Below are 19,245 nucleotides of genomic sequence, written 5' to 3'. Positions count from 1 at the left end.
ATTATCAAGCTTGGGCTTTCAAGGCTTTATGTAAATCTCTACTTATTATATAAAATAATAATATTCATTAATTAATGTTTTATTTATTAAGAAAGGGAACATATAAGTAAAATGCTCATCCAGTTTAGTTGGTAAAATATAAGTCTTTTAATTTTGTGGTAGTGAGATCGAGTCTCACGGTGGGTAATTCATAATTCTAACTATAGTAAGTCTTTTACGGAAGCCTACTATCCTATCTCCCCTCACCCCCATTACATATTACATATGAAAATAGAGTCAGTTAATTTTTAAAGTATAAGCAAAAGCTTCTTTGAAAGAATATCTTCATGCCCCTTTTTTTTATTGAAAAGAAATTATAAACCTTTGAAAATTCAATCTCAAAATTTTGAGATATATTCATTTATAAATAATAATTATTAGAATTTAAAATATAATATATATTTTTATAAAAAGAAAAAGTTTTAAATTTGGGATTACTGAATTTTAAAGAGTTAATATAGAAGTTTAACTCTTGTAGATTTAGATTACAACGTTAGCTTAAAGAATTGGAAATTAATAAATAAGAAAAGTAATGGCAGTGAGTGGTATTCCAACTTGGCATCCATTGGTCAACACATGAATGGGTCTAAAGTTGTAGATTCAACATCTTTTATTACCAAACACAGTTGAGTTGTTATTAACAACCCTTGAGATTTGTCTAATAAGGATATTACATTAATCTAAATTTTTATTTAATTTTTAAGTTTATAAATGAATTTTAATTTAATGTTTATTATTTTATAAGCAAATTATACGAATGATTCCTTATGTTTTTGTTGTCCTACCGATTAAAAAAATTTGATTTTGGTACCTTACGTTATTGATATTATTTTTATCATGGGGTGATAATGGGGAATGAAGATATTGATTTCTTATAAGAATTTTGTGTTTGACAATATAAAATTTCAGGACCAATGTTGTTTTTAAAACAAATTAAAAGTAGGAATAATGATAAAAATGAATCTGACGATATTTTCTATTAAGAATGTACATCTAAATAGATGAATCGTCTAATTATTTTATATTGACCACTCTTGATTTTATTTTTCTTGCATGATCAACGTTGACGTCTATTTCTGGTTGATCACTGAGTTAATTTTTCTCTCCTCTCCCTACCCTTTCATTCGACTCATACTCTCCCCCCTTTCGTACTTTTTGTTTTCTCCTCTTCTCCTTTTCCTCCTCTTCAGGAAAATTTCTCTTCTTCTGAACGAGATTAGATTTAGGGTTGCGGTATGCATGATTTTGGTCGAACAAACCTACCTATACGAAACTCATCAGCGGACATTTCTTTTGGTTGGGGGAGGGGGGTTGTCTTGCAACTAAGTTCCTAAAACTGATAGTTTTGAAACTTTATAAGAGAAAAAAATAGTATAAAACAAAAAGAAAACAAGGATTTCTCCAAACACAATCAAATAAACGTTTGGTATATTTGATTAAATAATGTTATAGATAGACAGTCGTATAGATATTTAAATATTCGGTTTTGAATATATAGATTTTCAAATATTCGGTTTTGAATATATATATATATATATATTCAAATACTCGGTTTTATAGATAGACTGTAACATCCTCAATATCGGGTTAGTGACCAAATTGTAAAATTTCAGAATTTGGTGATAAAAGTAGAATAGTTGAATAGTTCAATGATTTATTTGGAAATATTTCCTGAAAGTTATTAGTAATTATCAAATAAATTAAAGGGCAAAATGATCATTTGACAAGAAAGATATTTCCCCCTTAATAAGAATGAATCACGTGGGGGGGGATAGAGTTATCTGGAAACTCTCTTCTTCTTCTTCATGCTTTCTTCTCCACCATGAAACACTCAAAGCAAATGTGAGTTTTCTGTTTAGTTGATTATTTGATGATTTTAAGAGTGTGTTTTGATCATTAGATGATAACTAAGCTTAAAGAAAGCTTAAGTTATCTTAAAATCAAAAGATGGAGAAGTTATGAAAGATTAAAGAGAATGGGTTTCAAAGTGAATTTTTGAAAAAGAGTTAATAAATGAACTTTGAAATTGAATTTGACTTGTCATAGGTGTAAACAAGAAGTTATAAGTGTTAGAATTGAGTTTGGATTACATGGAAAATTTGATATGATTCTTAGCTTTAAGAATTTGAATGAAGTATGAGAATAATAAGGTGTGGGAATGATAGAAGTTAGTTAAAATGGTTGTAGTTGAGCTTGGTGATATGAAAGGAGCTTTGTATGAGGAAATTCAGTAAAGAGCCGATGAATTTTCGGGTGAAAAAGTCTGTTTTGAGTAGAGTGTATCGGTACCCTATGTATGTGTACCGATACCCTCTTGAACGAAAAATTCCAGAATGTAATAAGAGTATCGATACCTTAGGGAGGGTATCGATACCCCCATAAAGGAAAAATGGATTTTTTGGTTTATTAAATTAGCTTAAGTTATTAACATCAAGTTATAAGGTTTAGGCTTCTAATAATCGTCTCGGAAATTATGTTTATGTAGATATTGAGCCTAAATAATTTCCGGAACAATCAAAGAAATAGGATCGAATCAAAGCAAGGCTAAGGTGAGTGCATACTATAAGTATAGTACAATGGAATAAGACTTGTGATAAGTCTAATTCCTATGTTGATTTTCATAGTACAATAGTTATGAACATGCATACATGATAATTATTATGATACATGCATAAGATATATATATATATGTTCATATGATTTGATAAATGATATATGTGAATAGATTCAAATGCACATGTGATATAATATGTGACATGAAAATATGACATGAGATAAGCGATATGAGCTATGTGATAACAAGAGAAATGACATGAGTACATGAATATATGAAACATAAGAATAATGCCCATGGTATATGATATGAGAGCTATAGGTATAGTTGGCATGCCAAGAGTCGAGGGTTCTATGTGGTCCTTCGGGACATATATGTATCCTTTGGAACATTTACAGGGTCTTTTGAGACACAGATTTGATCCACTGTAATATGTATATGGTTCTTAAGGAGTGGTCCTTTGGGACAAATATAGTACATAGGTCCTTTGGGACAAATACAGAGGTCCTTCGGGACAAATTTCATATGCCCCTAATGGGACCCTGTTGAAAACATTTTGATATTTCGATATAACAAATTAAGTTAAATGAATTTTAAGATTTTCCAAAATGATTTTCTAAGTATATTCGATATAATTATTCGAATATCAAAACATTACTCAAAATATTTCAAAAATCATTTTTAATCCTTACTTAAGTGTAAAAATAAGTTTTAATCTTAAAACAATTTCAAAATAATCTTTCAAAGTATTTCGAACCATTTCAAAGCCAAAAATTCCAGATTGCTCAAAGGGAACCGATTCCCCCCCCCAAGGGGGTACCGATTCCCCCTGAAGGGTTTGGCTCCGAGATTTCCAGAATGCTCGGAGGGAACCTATTCCCCCATAGGGGGTACCGATTCCCCCCTGTTCAACGGTCGAAATATTTGAATTTTACACTTAGGGAACCGATTCCCCATAGGGGGTACCGATTCCCCCCACGCTCCAAACTGTTTTATTAATTGTTTTCACACTAAAACGGCTATATGATCTTCACTAATCATCCCCAACGTTCAGAAGAGATTCAAGGTGTATTTAAACAAGTTCTGAAGCCCTTGATCAACAAGAAATTATAGAGAAACAAGAGAGAAAGCATCAAACACCAAGTTTGTGCAAATCAAGCCAATTTTCCTTTCAATATTCATTTTGCTTTCAAGAACACCATTTGTGCTCATTTGTAATTATATTTGAGTGTTCTTTTCTTGTTCTAGAATTGTGCAAACATCTTACCTTGTGAGGTTTTCTTGTAAGTTTGCAAATTTGTAATCTTCTCTTTGGGAAAAAGAGTGTTCTCAAGAGTTGGGGTATACTCTTGAGAGATTTTGTAAGGTTATCTCTTTGGCCTCAAAAAAAAGAACAAATTAGTGAATTTGTTGGAAAATCCTTAGTGTGGATAGCTAAGGTAGTGGACGTAGACTTTGTTTGAGAAAGTCGAACCACTGTAAATCGCTGTGCAATTACTTTTAATTTTTCTGCAAAAACTTCCACGAAATTTTTAATTGCCAATTCACCCCCTCTTGGCCGATTCCATCGATCGATTAACTCAACAATTGGTATCAGAGCCTAACTCATTTGAAGGTTTAATCACCTCTTGAGTCGATTCAGGAAGAGTTATATCGATTATTAAAGTCATCAATGGCCTCCGCTTCAAACTTCGACTCCGGTCTCGATTCGATGCCCGTCAACAAGCCTCCTTTCTTCAATGGAGCTAACTATGCCTATTGGAAGAATAGAATGATGTACTTCATTCAAGCAAGTGACATGGGAGCATGGAATGCTGTAGAAGAAGGATACATCAAACCTCTCACTCATCCAAGGTTGTGGAGTGAAGGAGAGACAATAATGTTCCAGCTCAACTCCAAAGCCATCCATATTATTTTTTGTGCTCTTAGACCAAATGAATACGTAAGAGTTTCATCGTGTACAACCGCCAAAGAAATATGGGACAAGCTTCAAGTCACACATGAAGGTACAGATGAGGTAAAGAAATCAAAAATTAGTATTCTAACGCATAGCTATGAAAATTTCAGGATGAAACCAAATGAAGACATCAAAGCTATGACGGATAGATTTTCAACGATTGTCAATGGTCTCAAATCATATGGAGAGATCATCTCAAATGAAAAGCTTGTGAGGAAGTTAGTCTACTCCCTCCCAAAATCATGGCAATCAAAGAAGATGGCAATCATCGAGTCTAAGGACCTATCGTCCTTAACTCTTGAAGAACTTATTTGGTTCACTCCTCACTCATGAGATGATGCTTGAAGATGAGGTGGACCTTGATAAAGTTGAAGAGACACCAAAGGAAAAGGAGAAGAAGAAAAATATTGGAGTTGCTCTCAAATCCACAAAAGATGAGAGTGATTCTAATAATGATGATGATGACGAGGAAATGGCATTGTTTGCCAAACGGTTCAGAAAAATGATGAGACCTTACCAAGGAAGAAAATTCAAACGAAATGAAGGTCTCAAAAAATGAACCAAAAGAGAATGACCCAATCATTTGCTATGAATGCAAAAAGCCGGGGCATGTCAAATATGATTGCCCATAATTGAAGAAAAAGGGTCAATCAAAGAATAAGCACAAGGCTCATGTGGCCACATGGAGCGATGAAGAAAGATCCGATGAAGAGGAACAAGAAGTAGCAAACTTGTGCTTGATGGCATTCGGGGAAGATTCTAAGGTAACCTCTAACTCATCCGATTTTGATGATTTATCTTATGATGAGTTATTTGAGGAGTACAATGGGTTGGGTTCGGATTATGAGAAATTGTTTTTAAAATATAAAAATGATGTTTCAAAATTGAAAAATGAAAACAAACTCATATCCAAAACCAACAACGATCTTGAAAGTAAAATCAAAGATTTGCAAATCAAACTAGAAGAGTTTGAAAAGAAAAATTTAGATTTGCAAAATTTACTTTCAAAGATCAATGATGATCATCAAAAGAAAATTGATGATCTTAAAACTTCTTTTGATAAAGTTGGAACAAAACATTTTGAAAAAGGTGGAAATTCAAAATCCAACTTTGTTAGAAAAAGTTTTAGAAACTACAATCATAGAGGTCCCCAAAGAACCTCTAATGGAAAAATCATTAGAAGTATGTGGGTTCCTAAAGAACTCATTACTACTAAAGATAAAAATATCCTACACAAATGGATACCTAAGGGGACTAGGATTTTGGAAACTAATGATTATGGACCCAAAAGAATTTGGGTACCAAAAATCAAAAATTAATCTATGTTTGTAGGGAAAGGAGCATTGCTACAAGGCACGGGAAACAAATTCAAATTCATGGTACCTTGATAGTGGATGCTCAAGACATATGACCGGAGACAAAAGCCGGTTCATTGAGCTTAACGCCAAAAATGGAGGAGAAGTACTTTTGGAGACAATTCAAAAGGTCACATTGAAGGTATTGGTACAATAGGTAATACCTCTTCCATACAAATTAAGAATGTTTTATATGTGAATGGATTAAAGCATAATCTATTGAGTATTAGTCAATTATGCGATAAAGGATTCAATGTCTTATTTGAAATTAATGGTTGTAAAGTCATTGACATTGCATCTAATCGGATTATGCTTGTTGGTCATAGAATAGGAAACATTTACATGGTGCATTTAGATTCTATTGATATGACTAATTTATGCCTAGTTGCTAAGGATGAGCATGATAGTTGGTTATGGCATAGGAGACTAGGTCATGCTAGTATGAGTGTTTTGCAACGGTTAATTCAAGGAGACTTAGTAAGAGGGTTGCCTAAGCTTAAATTTGATAATGATAAAATATGTGATGCTTGTGCTAAAGGAAAACAAAAATGAGTTTCTTTTAAATCTATTAATGATGTATCAACTAGTAGAGTATTACAATTGATCCATTTAGATCTTTTTGGGCCAACTAGAACTACTAGCTTGGGAGGAAAACAATATGCATTTGTCTTGGTAGATGACTATTCTAGATACACTTGGGTTCTATTCTTAAGTACTAAAGATGAAGCATTAGAAAATTTCATCACATTTTCAAAAATAATCCAAAATGAAAAAGGTTACTCTATCACTAGTGTTAGAAGTGATCATGGAACTGAATTTGAAAATCTTGGATTTATTGAGTTTTGTAATTCTAATGGTATTAGCCATAATTTTTCAGCACCTAGAACCCCTCAACAAAATGGAGTTATTGAGAGGAAAAATCGAACTTTAGAAGAAATGGCTAGAACCATGCTTTGTGAAAATAATTTGCCAAAATATTTTTGGGCGGAAGCCACAAATACCGCTTGTTATGTTGTAAATCGAGTAATGATTAGGCCAATTTTAAAGAAAACTCCATATGAAATTCTCAAAAATAAAAAGCCTAACATTAGCTATTTTCATCCTTTTGGATGTAAATGTTTTGTTTTAAACAACGGTAAAGAAAACCTTGGCAAATTTGATGCTAAAAGTGATGAAGGAATTTTTCTGGGTTATTCCTTAAATTCTAAAGCTTATCGTGTATTTAATAAAGAACTTTAGTTGTAGAAGAGTCTATACATGTTGTTTTCGATGATAATCCCCTTCCGAGGAAGGATTCTTCTGTTAATGATGATGTAGGTATTATACAAGCAAATGACGTTAGACATGACGTTGGAGAATCATCATCAAATGAAGAAACAAAAGATGAGGAAACTCATGATCCCCTCGAGAATCCAACCAGTGAAGAAAGGGAAGTATCTTTTCCAAGAGAGTACAACTATGTCAAGGATGGTGAAATTATAGGTGATCCATCAAAAGGGGTAACTACTCGATCTTCTCTTAGAAATATCTGTAATTATGTTGCATTTATTTCATGCATAGAGCCTAAGAACATCAAAGAAGCATTAAAAGATGAACATTGGATTATGGCTATGCAAGAAGAATTAAATCAATTTGAGAGAAGTAAAGTATGGACATTAGTTGAAAGGCCTAGTAATAAATCTACTGTAGGTACTAGATGGGTTTTTAGAAATAAACTTGATGAAAGTGGTAATATAGTGAGGAACAAGGCTAGACTTGTTGCTCAAGGCTATACTCAAGAAGAGGGCATAGACTATGATGAAACATACGCTCCCGTAGCTAGGATGGAAGCAATTAGAATGTTATTAGCATTTGCATGTTTCAATGAATTTAAATTATATCAAATGGATGTTAAAAGTGCATTTTTAAATGGTTTTATAAAAGAAGAAGTGTACGTGGAACAACCTCCAGGTTTTGAAGATTCAAATTTTCCGGATCATGTTTTAAAATTGACAAAAGCTCTTTATGGTTTAAAACAAGCTCCTTGAGCTTGGTATGAAAGATTGTCAAATTTTTTAATTGAAAAAGGTTTTTTAAAAGGAAAGGTTGACACTACATTGTTTTTAAAGAGAAAAGGTAAAGATTTATTAGTAGTTCAAATTTACGTTGATGATATAATATTTGGTTCTACTAATGATGTTCTTTGCCAAGAATTTTCTAAGCTAATGCAAAGTGAGTTTGAGATGAGCATGATGGGGGAGCTCTCATTTTTCTTGGGACTCCAAATCAAGCAAAGAAAAGATGGCATCTTCATTAATCAAGCTAAGTACGTCAAAGATATGCTCAAGAAGTTTGGACTGGAAAATGGGAAACCTCATAACACTCCAATGAGCTCTTCAACAAAGCTTGACTTAGATGAAGGAGGTAAATGTGTGGATGTTAAATTATATAGATCCATGATTGGCTCATTGCTTTATCTAACCGCAAGTAGACCGGATATTATGTTTAGTGTTTGCTTGTGTGCTAGGTTTCAATCATGTCCTAAAGAATCACATTTACTAGCTGTTAAGTGAATCTTTAGATACCTTAAGGACACTCCTAGTTTAGGACTTTGGTATCCTAGAGACTCTAGCTTTAGCTTGCATGCCTTTTCTGATGCGGATTATGGAGGATGCAAATTAGATAGGAAAAACACCTCCGGTACTTGCCAATTCCTTGGAAATATGCTGATTTCTTGGTTTTCAAAGAAATAAAACTGTGTGGCATTATCTATCACTGAAGCGGAATACATTTCAAAGAAATAAAATTGTGTGGCATTATCTACCACTGAAGCGGAATACATTTCAGCCGGTACTTATTGTTTTAACATTTTGAATATTTTGGAATGTTTGATTTTGTGGATTGTTGGATTTTGGATTTATGGATGGTGTGAACTTATATGTTTGGTGTGTTTTATTTGTTATTGCATCATTTACAGCATTATTAGCAATATAACCAATTTTTCCATATCACATTATTTATGAATATTGATTACGGAACTAATGGCTAACGTTTCTCTTAATTGTGATCTTAGCAGCTTATGCATACATATACCTAATCAATTGGCTTAATATTTTCACGTTCATTTGAGTTTTTTTTATTTAACAAAAAGGGGGAGAAGTGTGTTTTAAGTGTGTGTTTTTAAAAATGATAAATGGGAGAAGTGTTAAAGTAAGGGGGAGTAATTTCAAAACTTGATTTCAAAATCTTAAAATTACTAAAATGTTTTGTTATATCAAAAAGGGGGAGATTGTTGAAAACATTTTGATATTTCGATATAACAAATTAAGTTAAATGAATTTTAAGATTTTCCAAAATGATTTTCTAAGTATATTCGATATAATTATTCGAATATCAAAACATTACTCAAAATATTTCAAAAATCATTTTTAATCCTTACTTAAGTGTAAAAATAAGTTTTAATCTTAAAACAATTTCAAAATAATCTTTCAAAGTATTTCGAACCATTTTAAAGCCAAAAATTCAAGATTACTCAGAGGGAACCGATTCCCCCCCCAAGGGGGTACCGATTCCCCCCTGAAGGGTTTGGCTCCGAGATTTCCAAAATGCTCGGAGGGAACCGATTCCCTCATAGGGGGTACCGATTCCCCCTGTTCAACGGTCGAAATATTTGAATTTTACACTTAGGGAACCGATTCCCCATAGGGGGTACCGATTCCCCCCACGCTCCAAATTGTTTTATTAATTGTTTTCACACTAAAACGGCTATATGATCTTCACTAATCATCCCCAACGTTCAGAAGAGATTCAAGGTGTATTTAAACAAGTTCTGAAGCCCTTGATCAACAAGAAATTATAGAGAAACAAGAGAGAAAGCATCAAACACCAAGTTTGTGCAAATCAAGCCAATTTTCCTTTCAATATTCATTTTGCTTTCAAGAACACCATTTGTGCTCATTTGTAATTATCTTTGAGTGTTCTTTTCTTGTTCTAGAATTGTGCAAACATCTTACCTTGTGAGGTTTTCTTGTAAGTTTGCAAATTTGTAATATTCTCTTTGGGAAAAAGAGTGTTCTCAAGAGTTGGGGTATACTCTTGAGGGATTTTGTAAGATTATCTCTTTGGCCTCAAAAGAAAGAACAAATTAGTGAATTTGTTGGAAAATCCTTAGTGTGGATAGCTAAGGTAGTGGACGTAGACTTTGTTTGAGAAAGTCGAACCACTGTAAATCGCTGTGCAATTACTTTTAATTTTTCTGCAAAAGCTTCCACGAAATTTTTAATTGCCAATTCACCCCCCTCTTGGCCGATTTCGTCGATCGATTAACTCAACAGACCCCATACGAGCTGTGGTGACAACAATAGTGCACAACCTCAATGTACTCAAATATCTTGAGTTATCAGTAATGTACATGGGCCTATAAAAGGTTATCAAAGGTAATTGCATTATTATTATTATTATTATTATTATTATTATTATTATTATATGTTATCATGTTATTATTGTTTACATTGAATTACATGTGACATGATAGAATGGATAGATTGCATGTTTATATTCATAAGGAATGCATCATCATTATATTTATATGCCTCACTAAGTCTATGACTTAGCGTGTAAGTGATTTACACGTAGGTACTGAAAAGCGAGAGTATCAAAGCTAAGTTCAAAGGAACAAGATATCTCCATTCAAAGATTAGATCAGAAGTAGATTTCATAGTATGTATTATTATATGGTAAATAGGTTGGCATGTAAACAAAGTCGTTAAATTAAGTATGTGTGCTTTGATCAAGTTTTGGAATGTTTTAAACGTATTTATGTAAATGGTAATTGTATAATTATGAAAGTTTAAGTATTTTGTGAGTTTTATATGTTTTGCAGAAAATTACTATAGCAGGGTATCGGTACACTGTAGCAGGGTATCAATACCCCTGTATCATTCTGGAAAATTTTAGCATTCGATACTGTTCACGGTACTGTTTATAGCTGTTCATGGTATTGTTCATCACTGTTCATACCGTATATTACTGTTCATAAAAACATATTTTTCCTTAAATTTGTTATAACGAACATAATTCAACGGTATATTATCGTATTTTCTTAATATAAGTTCAAACGTTTTGTTATTTTGTAAGAATATTGTTTTAAAAAGTCAATGTGACATCTCAGACTCGTATCCAGGTCGGGTATAGGTTGGGGTGTTACATAGATAGTCAAATAGATAGATAAAAAAAGATAATGTTAAAAAATGATTTTAACATATGATTAAATAATCATTTTGACTCTTATTCTTATTATTACTTTTGTTTCGTTTTGGTAATCAAATTTTACTTTTTAAAAAAAAAATCATATCTAGTGTTTAGTTTAGGTTTCATTTTAGCATCAGTCTTTAAAAATTTAACAATGATGTTGATGTGTCACCATAAGATAATACCACGTTATCATTGAAAAAGATAAAAAAAAATACCACGTTGGTAGTTCTGTTAAGTTTTTAAAAGCGGGATGTCAAAATAAAACATAAACTAAACGTTAGGTATGATATAAAAAAATAAACTTTAGGTACCAAAATGGAACAAAAATAATAATATAAGTATTAAATGGATAGTTTACCCTATTTTAAGAAAAACATTCTGATCACCCAAGTTTCATTTTGTGGTAGAAAGACCCTATGTAGATGTAAATTGTTAGTCAACAAATAATCAATGTTCTAAAATAGAAGACTTTTTACCCAAAATGAACCATGCAAAGATAAATGCACATGATGCCTGCTAAGTTTAGAAACAATACGATAAGAATCGGACTCTATAGTAATGGAGCAGAATCCTTTGTCCTTGGCAAATTGAAAAGCAACCAACACAGCCTTTGTCTCAGCGGATGTAGCGTCTAAAGCACATTCCAAAAATGATCAAAATGTGCCTGCACCGAATAAAGGGTCAATAACCTCTGTAATAATTCATCTAAACTAGTCGCCTCCAACGATGACAAAAGATGCTGATTTTTGTTATGTTTATACAGTTTGATGATTGGGTCCTTGTAGAGTGAGGCAAAAGACCAACATAAAATGGAACAGTTGGGAAAAGAAACATTACAAATCAAGAACCACATAGCTGTTATGTCCCAAATCCCAATGGCCTTCGAATGTTGAAATAACCAAAAGCTATATATTCAATGACTTCCCTATGTTACCCTACATTTTATATCTCAAGACCTTCCTTGCTTTGATACAATCTCAAGCATTAGCTTCCAAAGCAGTGATAAATACTCCACATCAGTCCAGGAAGCCATTTCTGATGACAAGAATTTGCAGATTTCATTTTCATCTCCACAAAATCTCTTTACCCTAAATACCAAAATAATTTTGTTTCAATACTTGATTACGGTTATTTCCCATTCATCTGTACAGTGCTGCCACTTTAAGTATACCAATCAACTATTTGTTCCTCATTTTACTTTACCTCCATCTCCATTCCGAAATTGGTTTCAGAGGCATTTGTCTATCTGTCTAGGCAACACAACTTCTGTCTTCAAGAGATTTGATCAATTACAATCTGAAATTCTCTGCATATGGAGTGATGATGGATTTTTTAGCAATGTATTTAAAGAAGAGAAATGAAGGCAGAAGTCTCTCCTTAAACAAATGTTAATAAAATCTTTGGAAGCTCCATGATATACAAACATTTAGGTTCTCTTGAACTTTGTGTCAATAGATGAACTCACGTTTTTCCAGTGTGAACAATGACTCCCACAAATGAATCGAATCAAATACAAGATCAAGCATGAAAACAAACCCACCAAATGAAAGACGACAACAAACACGGGAAACACAGATTAATCCTTTATCGCTTCACTTCTTCAGAACACTGCAAATAAAGAACAATTAAAGGTAAATCTCAATGATAAAAAAAGAAAAAGAAAAATGAGATCATATTAGTTAATCCATCAATGGAGTGCTCCCTAAATCATTATTAAAAAAATCCAACGTCATCATAAAAAAAAAACTGAACTTGCTATATAGCAAGTTCCACTAAAATGAAATTGTATGTATATCTATAATACAGGATACAGTTTTCAGTTAGTATTAGATGGGAGCTTTCTAAAATAAAAGGCATGAGAAAGAATCTTACTTGTATAAATAGGCAGCAATTCCCAGAACTATGCACAACAATATGATATCAATACAGAAATTTCGGCTCGACCTCAACTGGAACAAACCAATAACTTATGTTACATACAGAAAAGGAGAAAAGAAAGCTGAAATGGATGAGAATCTACAATTATTGAAGTTATAATCAATCACCTGGGTGACAGTATCTTTGAGTCTAACATTGGTGTTCTTAAGGTCAGAAGCGGCCTTGTCCACCTATAAATGTGTAAAGAATTTAATTGTAAATTTGTATTCTTATAAGCAGTTCCTATAATGTACAACAAGATGATGGTCATAATGTTACCTTGGTGTCAATTTCATCCATCAAAGGAACTTGCCTATCTAATTCCTGCAGATACCATAGGATGCTATTATCCAGCATGACTATTACAATAAACTGACAAAAAGTACAAGATAACAAATATTCATACTCATAAATGAAGATCAAGTCAACTTTACCTCATTCATATCATGAGCCATGTTCTTTAAAGTATCCAAACCTTCTGAAATCATATCCAAACCTTGGTCCTGTATGGAGGTCAAAAGAACAAAATGTAAACCATAGTTTAAGAAATGTGGTGAATGCAGTTAAAAGTCAAACAAGCTTCCTTCAAATAGGAAAAGATGCTCATAAAAAATAGGGACCAAACATGTTTGTCATGCCTGCTTGATTCTCCGCATTTCATACTCCTGCCTGAATTGACTTGACTGTTCAGATTCTTGAAAGTATTCATCGTCAAATTGTCCATCTAAGACCAATATGAATATGTAAGTACAGCAAAACGAAAAAAAATGATGTTCCAGACAAAAGTTCAAGAGATTTTTAGAATAACTGATTAGCCAAGCATTATGAACTATGAGATTGAGAATTTCTCACCAGAAACAGTCAGATGGCGAAAAAGAATAATGAGCCGTAATTTTACGGATACAAGCATAAGCTAAGCAGCCTCCTCTAATTATTCTCATAGATATAAAAATTGAAGTACAATAGTTTTAAATATATTCGAATCAAATGCTCATTCCCTCTTTCCAAATCTGTTGAGTTCCTCCTCTTAATTTCTATTTCACCATTTTTATCTTCCAAATTCTTCTCTTTTATATTCAAATCAAATCTTGTTCTTGATCCATTTTCCCCAACTTTTCATCTTATGTTAGCATCAGCTAATTAAAAGACAAAACAATGTTCCTCAATCATCACGGAAGGCACCACCAAATAAGCCAAACCACTCCACCCTACCTACCCTCCCCAAAAACAAAAGGCATAAGGAGAAAAATATAACAGCATATAAAGTGTTCAGTTTCAGTCAAAATGGTACAAAAAAAGATTGGCAAGTTCGAACAGGTAAGTAAAGAGCTAAACATGGAGCCTACCTATATACATTTTCAATAAACTCAACAAGCAATTTCAATGGAGTTAAAGATCACCTGAATCAAACTTAATGGCAGTACGAGAAGCTGAAGGGGCTGAAGACATCCAGCCTCCAGTTTGTTTAGGGGCAGCAGTTCCATCAGGTATAGCTTGAATCCTGTCTGGCAATGCAAGGACCAGATCATTACGGGCAGCCATCTCTTCAGTTGAAATCCCTTTGACCTGTAAATGAATTTCAAAATCTATCACAATGAAAGTCCAAACTAGTCAACTCGCAAGTCCACAATAGTACATTCCAAATACCCCCTAAACAAGGAAAAACAAAATACAAAATACATTATTAAAAAAAGTCGATTCTGTTTGCTTGAACAACATTACCAATCTATCAACAGGTAAACGAGCTCACATTTACAATAAATTGTTAAACAATTTGGGAAATTTGAAAGAGAAAAAGTTAACCTTCTTAACAGCCAATCTCTGCAGCTTAGGGACCTCCTCAAGCAATCGAGCCTTGGTTCGACGAATCTCAGCATTCACTGCAACAGCAGATGCCTTGCTTTTCTCCTTGGAAGAGAGTTCCGCTTTCTAAATCAAAACAAACAAACAGAACTCAAATCGAAGGCATAAAACCCTAATTCTTACGAAACAAAGGTCAAGTAAGCAGACAAAGACAGACTCTTTAAATCTAAAACCTACTCGTAGAACAAGCTTAAACCTAACAATATCAACAAATATAAGAATAAAGCATTAGATTAGATCGGAGCTACCTCAAGAGCGGCCTCAATGGCGGCTTCGATGGAGGCGTATGCGCGGGCAAAAGCATCATCGCCGGAGACATTTTGTTCTCGCTGCTTTTCGACGTCGTACCTGTCGTACTTCTTGCAGATCACATCTACCCTTGTCAATATATCGATCACACTCATCTTTTCTTTTACTTCACAGATCAAGCAATGTAGAGGTTTGTATTGGAAAGAAATTGAGCGGAAAATAAACAGAGAAAGAGAGAGTTTGATTTTCTTCGTTTCGGTTTGTTTCCCCCCGCCGTCCACGGAAACAATTCCAGATTCAAAGAATAATTGATTTCAAAAACAGGAGCACAACAGACCACGGATCAACTTATTTTCTGATTTGGGTTAAATATTCATTTAGTCTTCTAATTATTCATTTTTCTCACTTTCATGCTTAAAGAAAAATCGATTCCAATTTGGCACGTATAGTTGCATATTTGTCTTAAAGATTAACCTAAAATTGAACTCTAATATAATCAAACTTCCCAAATCCCTTAAAGTTGTTTGGTTCACGAAATATAAAATTATATTTGATAATAAAATTATCAATATATAATATTACTTTACATCTTATTGAAAGTATTGTAATATATATTAACAACTAACTATCTAGTGAGATAAGACATTAGATTTCTTAAGTAAGGTCAGAGGTTCGAATCACATAATTTATCGATCAATAACGTGGATACTGGTGATTATACTAAAAAGAATGTTATAATATCTTATTTAATTTGTTTGATATAAATTTTAAATTTTAATATTTAATTGGAAGAATAATAGGAATATCAAACAAAATGAGAAATGAATCCCAAAATGAAGAAGATTACTCCAAAATCAAAGTAGAAGAGGCATTCCGAGAATTGAACTCGGGACCTCTCGCACCCTAAGCGAGAATCATACCACTAGACCAAATGCCCTTGTTGCCCTCAAAATCATAAATATACAAATAAAATAATAAATATTTTCTATCGCGTAGTTGGAAATTAATAAAATATATTTTGATTCAGTAATTGAAATCTCAACAAATCTGAGCAAGGCAGGGACTAATATTTGATGCACTTGCCACTGTCTTCTTTGCATCTCAGACCTAAAAATTACATATGCATTCCCAGTCTTCTACGCTGTTTACCTGCTTTTCATCTCCAACTCCTCACCACCGGGGACGAACACAAAATTTTATGTTAAAGTGCAAAGTTAAAATATTATATTAAAATTTTAAAGGGATGAGAAATTAGATATTTTATATAAAATACAAAGAAAATACCTAAAATACAAAGGAATTTAAAATCTCACCACCGTAAGTCAGTTCAAACTTTCCTCTTTCCCATATATATAAATAAAACCTCCATGCTAACATAAAGCAGATATCATATTGCAGTGGTTTAAAGAGACGTTAATGTAACATAGGCATATTCCTCCCATATCACTTGCTGATTCATCATACTCCTGTCCATGATTCGATTGAGATGTGCAATAGTTAACTTAATCACAGTAAATCTATAGTTTGTACTTCTCTGAATACTTGCAACAAATACATTTACTCCCCCAGATTGGATAGCCTCAACTAAAAAGCAGATATATATCTTTCATGTATGATTTGGACAAAGGGGCGTCATGAATTCTGAGTGTTTATGCCACTTGCTTGTTCTTGATTGGTTTTGTCCCTTTGAGAGGTCCACTATTATGCCATATAAATTGACATGAATGCAGCAAATAGTATCCACATCATGGATGGAACCAAGGGCCACTTAATTCACACCATGCACGATGATCGATTCTCTGATTTTTTTCCCTTTTTAAATTACCCTTTCTCCACTCTCCATTGTCCCCCTCTCAATGGCTAATAACTTCTCTTTATGTCTCATTGCAGCCATGGATCGCCTTTGGTTCCAACAGAATATTCTTTTCCCAGAAAACCAGCTTGAACCAAAGCAACCCTACTCAGAGTCTACCACTACTACAAGCTCATCATTGTCTAGCCTCTCTTTATCATCTGTTGCAGACCAACAAGAACCAGCACCGGTAAATAACCGATGCTCCTCAACAACCTTTGAACATATTTTTCTTCTTCTTTAATTTGTTCATTTTTGCTATTGTTTTCACGGTGATCAATTCTATAGGAAGAACAAGTGAAGAAAAGATCAAGAAAAAGGAATCATAGTCGTTCACATTCTTCATCATCATCATCGCCTCCAGCTCAAAAACGTGATAAGAGGATGAATAATCAATGCAAACTGCGAAAATCCACGAGTTTTAGGAGCTTGAAAGATTTGGAACTAGAAGTGAAAGGATTCGTGGATTTATATTCACGAAAGAACACTTGAACCCGACAATGATCCGTGTTGTCCCTGTCAGGCTTGGATTTCTCAGTACTAAAAGAATGAAAAAGTACTGAAGTGAATATTACCGGCGGTGATGATATTGGACAAGAAGAGAAGAAGAGAGTTGTTATAAGACCATATTTTTCAGAGGCTTGGCTGATTAAAAGACCCGATTCTCCATTGCTGAATCAAAGAGTACCAAGGGTCTCTGCGGTTGCTGATATGAAGAAACATCTCAAGTTTTGGGCTAGAACTGTTGCATCTGTAGTTCAGCAGGAATAATAGTGAACAAAAAACCAGTACTATACCTATGGCTGCAACTATAAAAAAAAAAGTGTCTGTAATATAAGCATAAAGATGAACCAAATGCTCTTTCTGTCACCATTTTTTAACTACATGTTAATGGAAGTAAGCATCTTTTTGTTTTGTTATATTAAGGCATCCGAGTTTGCTGAAACGATAAGGCACACAAAAAAGGAAGATGATCTGACATGGACGGTCCGACCATGTTGTCCTTTGAGATAGAATTGAGAAAAACAAAGGTGGCTTCTAACAACAGCCATTTGTAGCGTTCCATCCAAATTATTCCCAAGTTGTCTGCATTTGATGTTTGTGATAGTCGCAACAATCATTTGTTCATTGGCATCATTAGCCCTCCATACCCATGCACATATGATCGTTCTTTTTTTATGAGGTCCGATGTTCATTAGTTAAGTCTCATGTTTTAACATATGATAGAATGTTATAGTAATTTTTTACTCATTTGTTGGTTAAAACTGTTAATTGATTAACCGTCAATGCATATTGTCGACGTGATAAATTTTATGTGTTCAAAGTGCTGATGTGATATTTTTATATGTATATAAATGATGATATAGCACATGTCACGTGTCTAAAGTAATTACATTGTTTATAACTTATGTCCAAAATACTGACTTGACAGGTCACATTTTCAAAATGATGGCGTGGTACATGTCACATGTCCAAAGTATTAACATAGCATTACCACGTGTACAAGTGATAATATAGTATGTCACATGTCTAAAGTGATGATTGGACATGTGTCATATATAATATCATCATTTTGGACACGTAACATGTGATATATCATCTTTTATTTACACATGACAATGCCATATCAGATTTTGGACACATGGGATTTGCCACTTCAGTGATAAATATTGATTATTACTCAACTAAAAAGGTTTTTATCTAATCAAATGTCATTTTGACCTAAAATAAGATATTAGAAATTAAAGTATTTTAAGAAAAAGATACCGGCTAGAGTGGCTATTAATTAAATGTTAAAAGGAGGAATTTTAAGAAATGTATACTTTTTTTTTGTTTACATAATTCCTTTCATCATTATTGTTTTGTTGTGCAGTGTTAAATCAAACATTCCCTTGTTCCATATCATTTTACACTTTTTGCTTCGGCAGCGCAGTCCCATCCCGGTTCATGGTAGTCTTGGAAACCAATTGATTGCTCTATTGACTGCAAATAAATTCATCCCGTGGGATGTTTTTGTTTTTTTGTCTTCTTAGTCGACTCCTTGCTTCGAGATAAGAGAGACTACGAATTATTTAGTTTTAATTTGATTAAAATTCAGTTAATACTTAAATCGAATAGAATTGATTCAAATTTAAATTTAACTCGAATTTTTAATTAGTCGAAGTGAGTTACTTAATATCTAACTTGAAAAACTATTGAGTAACTCAAAAAATAATATTTTATTTTT

At 33.1% G+C, this 19,245-nt stretch overlaps 2 protein-coding genes and 1 non-coding gene across 3 annotated transcripts; 1 reads left to right on the top strand and 2 right to left on the bottom strand.

The window, feature by feature from the left end:
- Nucleotides 1-12,632: 12,632 nt before the first annotated feature.
- Nucleotides 12,633-15,495, bottom strand: LOC120211651 (syntaxin-71-like). Its single transcript, XM_039210149.1, has 9 exons — nucleotides 15,166-15,495; nucleotides 14,858-14,983; nucleotides 14,455-14,620; nucleotides 13,693-13,778; nucleotides 13,489-13,557; nucleotides 13,334-13,378; nucleotides 13,183-13,245; nucleotides 13,010-13,086; nucleotides 12,633-12,745 (listed from the first exon to the last, which is right to left on the bottom strand). The coding sequence occupies exons 1-9, from the start codon at nucleotides 15,319-15,321 to the stop codon at nucleotides 12,730-12,732; spliced, it is 804 nt and encodes a 267-aa protein (XP_039066080.1). The 5' UTR covers nucleotides 15,322-15,495; the 3' UTR covers nucleotides 12,633-12,729.
- Nucleotides 15,496-16,031: 536 nt separating this feature from the next.
- On the bottom strand, nucleotides 16,032-16,103 carry TRNAP-AGG. The gene has a single exon. It is a non-coding gene; the product is annotated as a tRNA-Pro (tRNA).
- Nucleotides 16,104-16,946: 843 nt separating this feature from the next.
- Nucleotides 16,947-17,891, top strand: LOC120211609. Its single transcript, XM_039210106.1, has 3 exons — nucleotides 16,947-17,120; nucleotides 17,175-17,208; nucleotides 17,307-17,891. The coding sequence occupies exons 1-3, from the start codon at nucleotides 17,023-17,025 to the stop codon at nucleotides 17,508-17,510; spliced, it is 336 nt and encodes a 111-aa protein (XP_039066037.1). The 5' UTR covers nucleotides 16,947-17,022; the 3' UTR covers nucleotides 17,511-17,891.
- The last annotated feature ends 1,354 nt before the right edge of the window (nucleotides 17,892-19,245 follow it).

Source organism: Hibiscus syriacus, unplaced genomic scaffold (assembly GCF_006381635.1).
Source record: "Hibiscus syriacus cultivar Baekdansim isolate YM2019G1 unplaced genomic scaffold, ASM638163v2 tig00109978_pilon, whole genome shotgun sequence".
NCBI lineage: Eukaryota > Viridiplantae > Streptophyta > Magnoliopsida > Malvales > Malvaceae > Hibiscus > Hibiscus syriacus.
The sequence above is the reverse complement of the archived record's forward strand: the minus strand, read 5'-3'. Positions and strand labels throughout refer to the sequence as shown.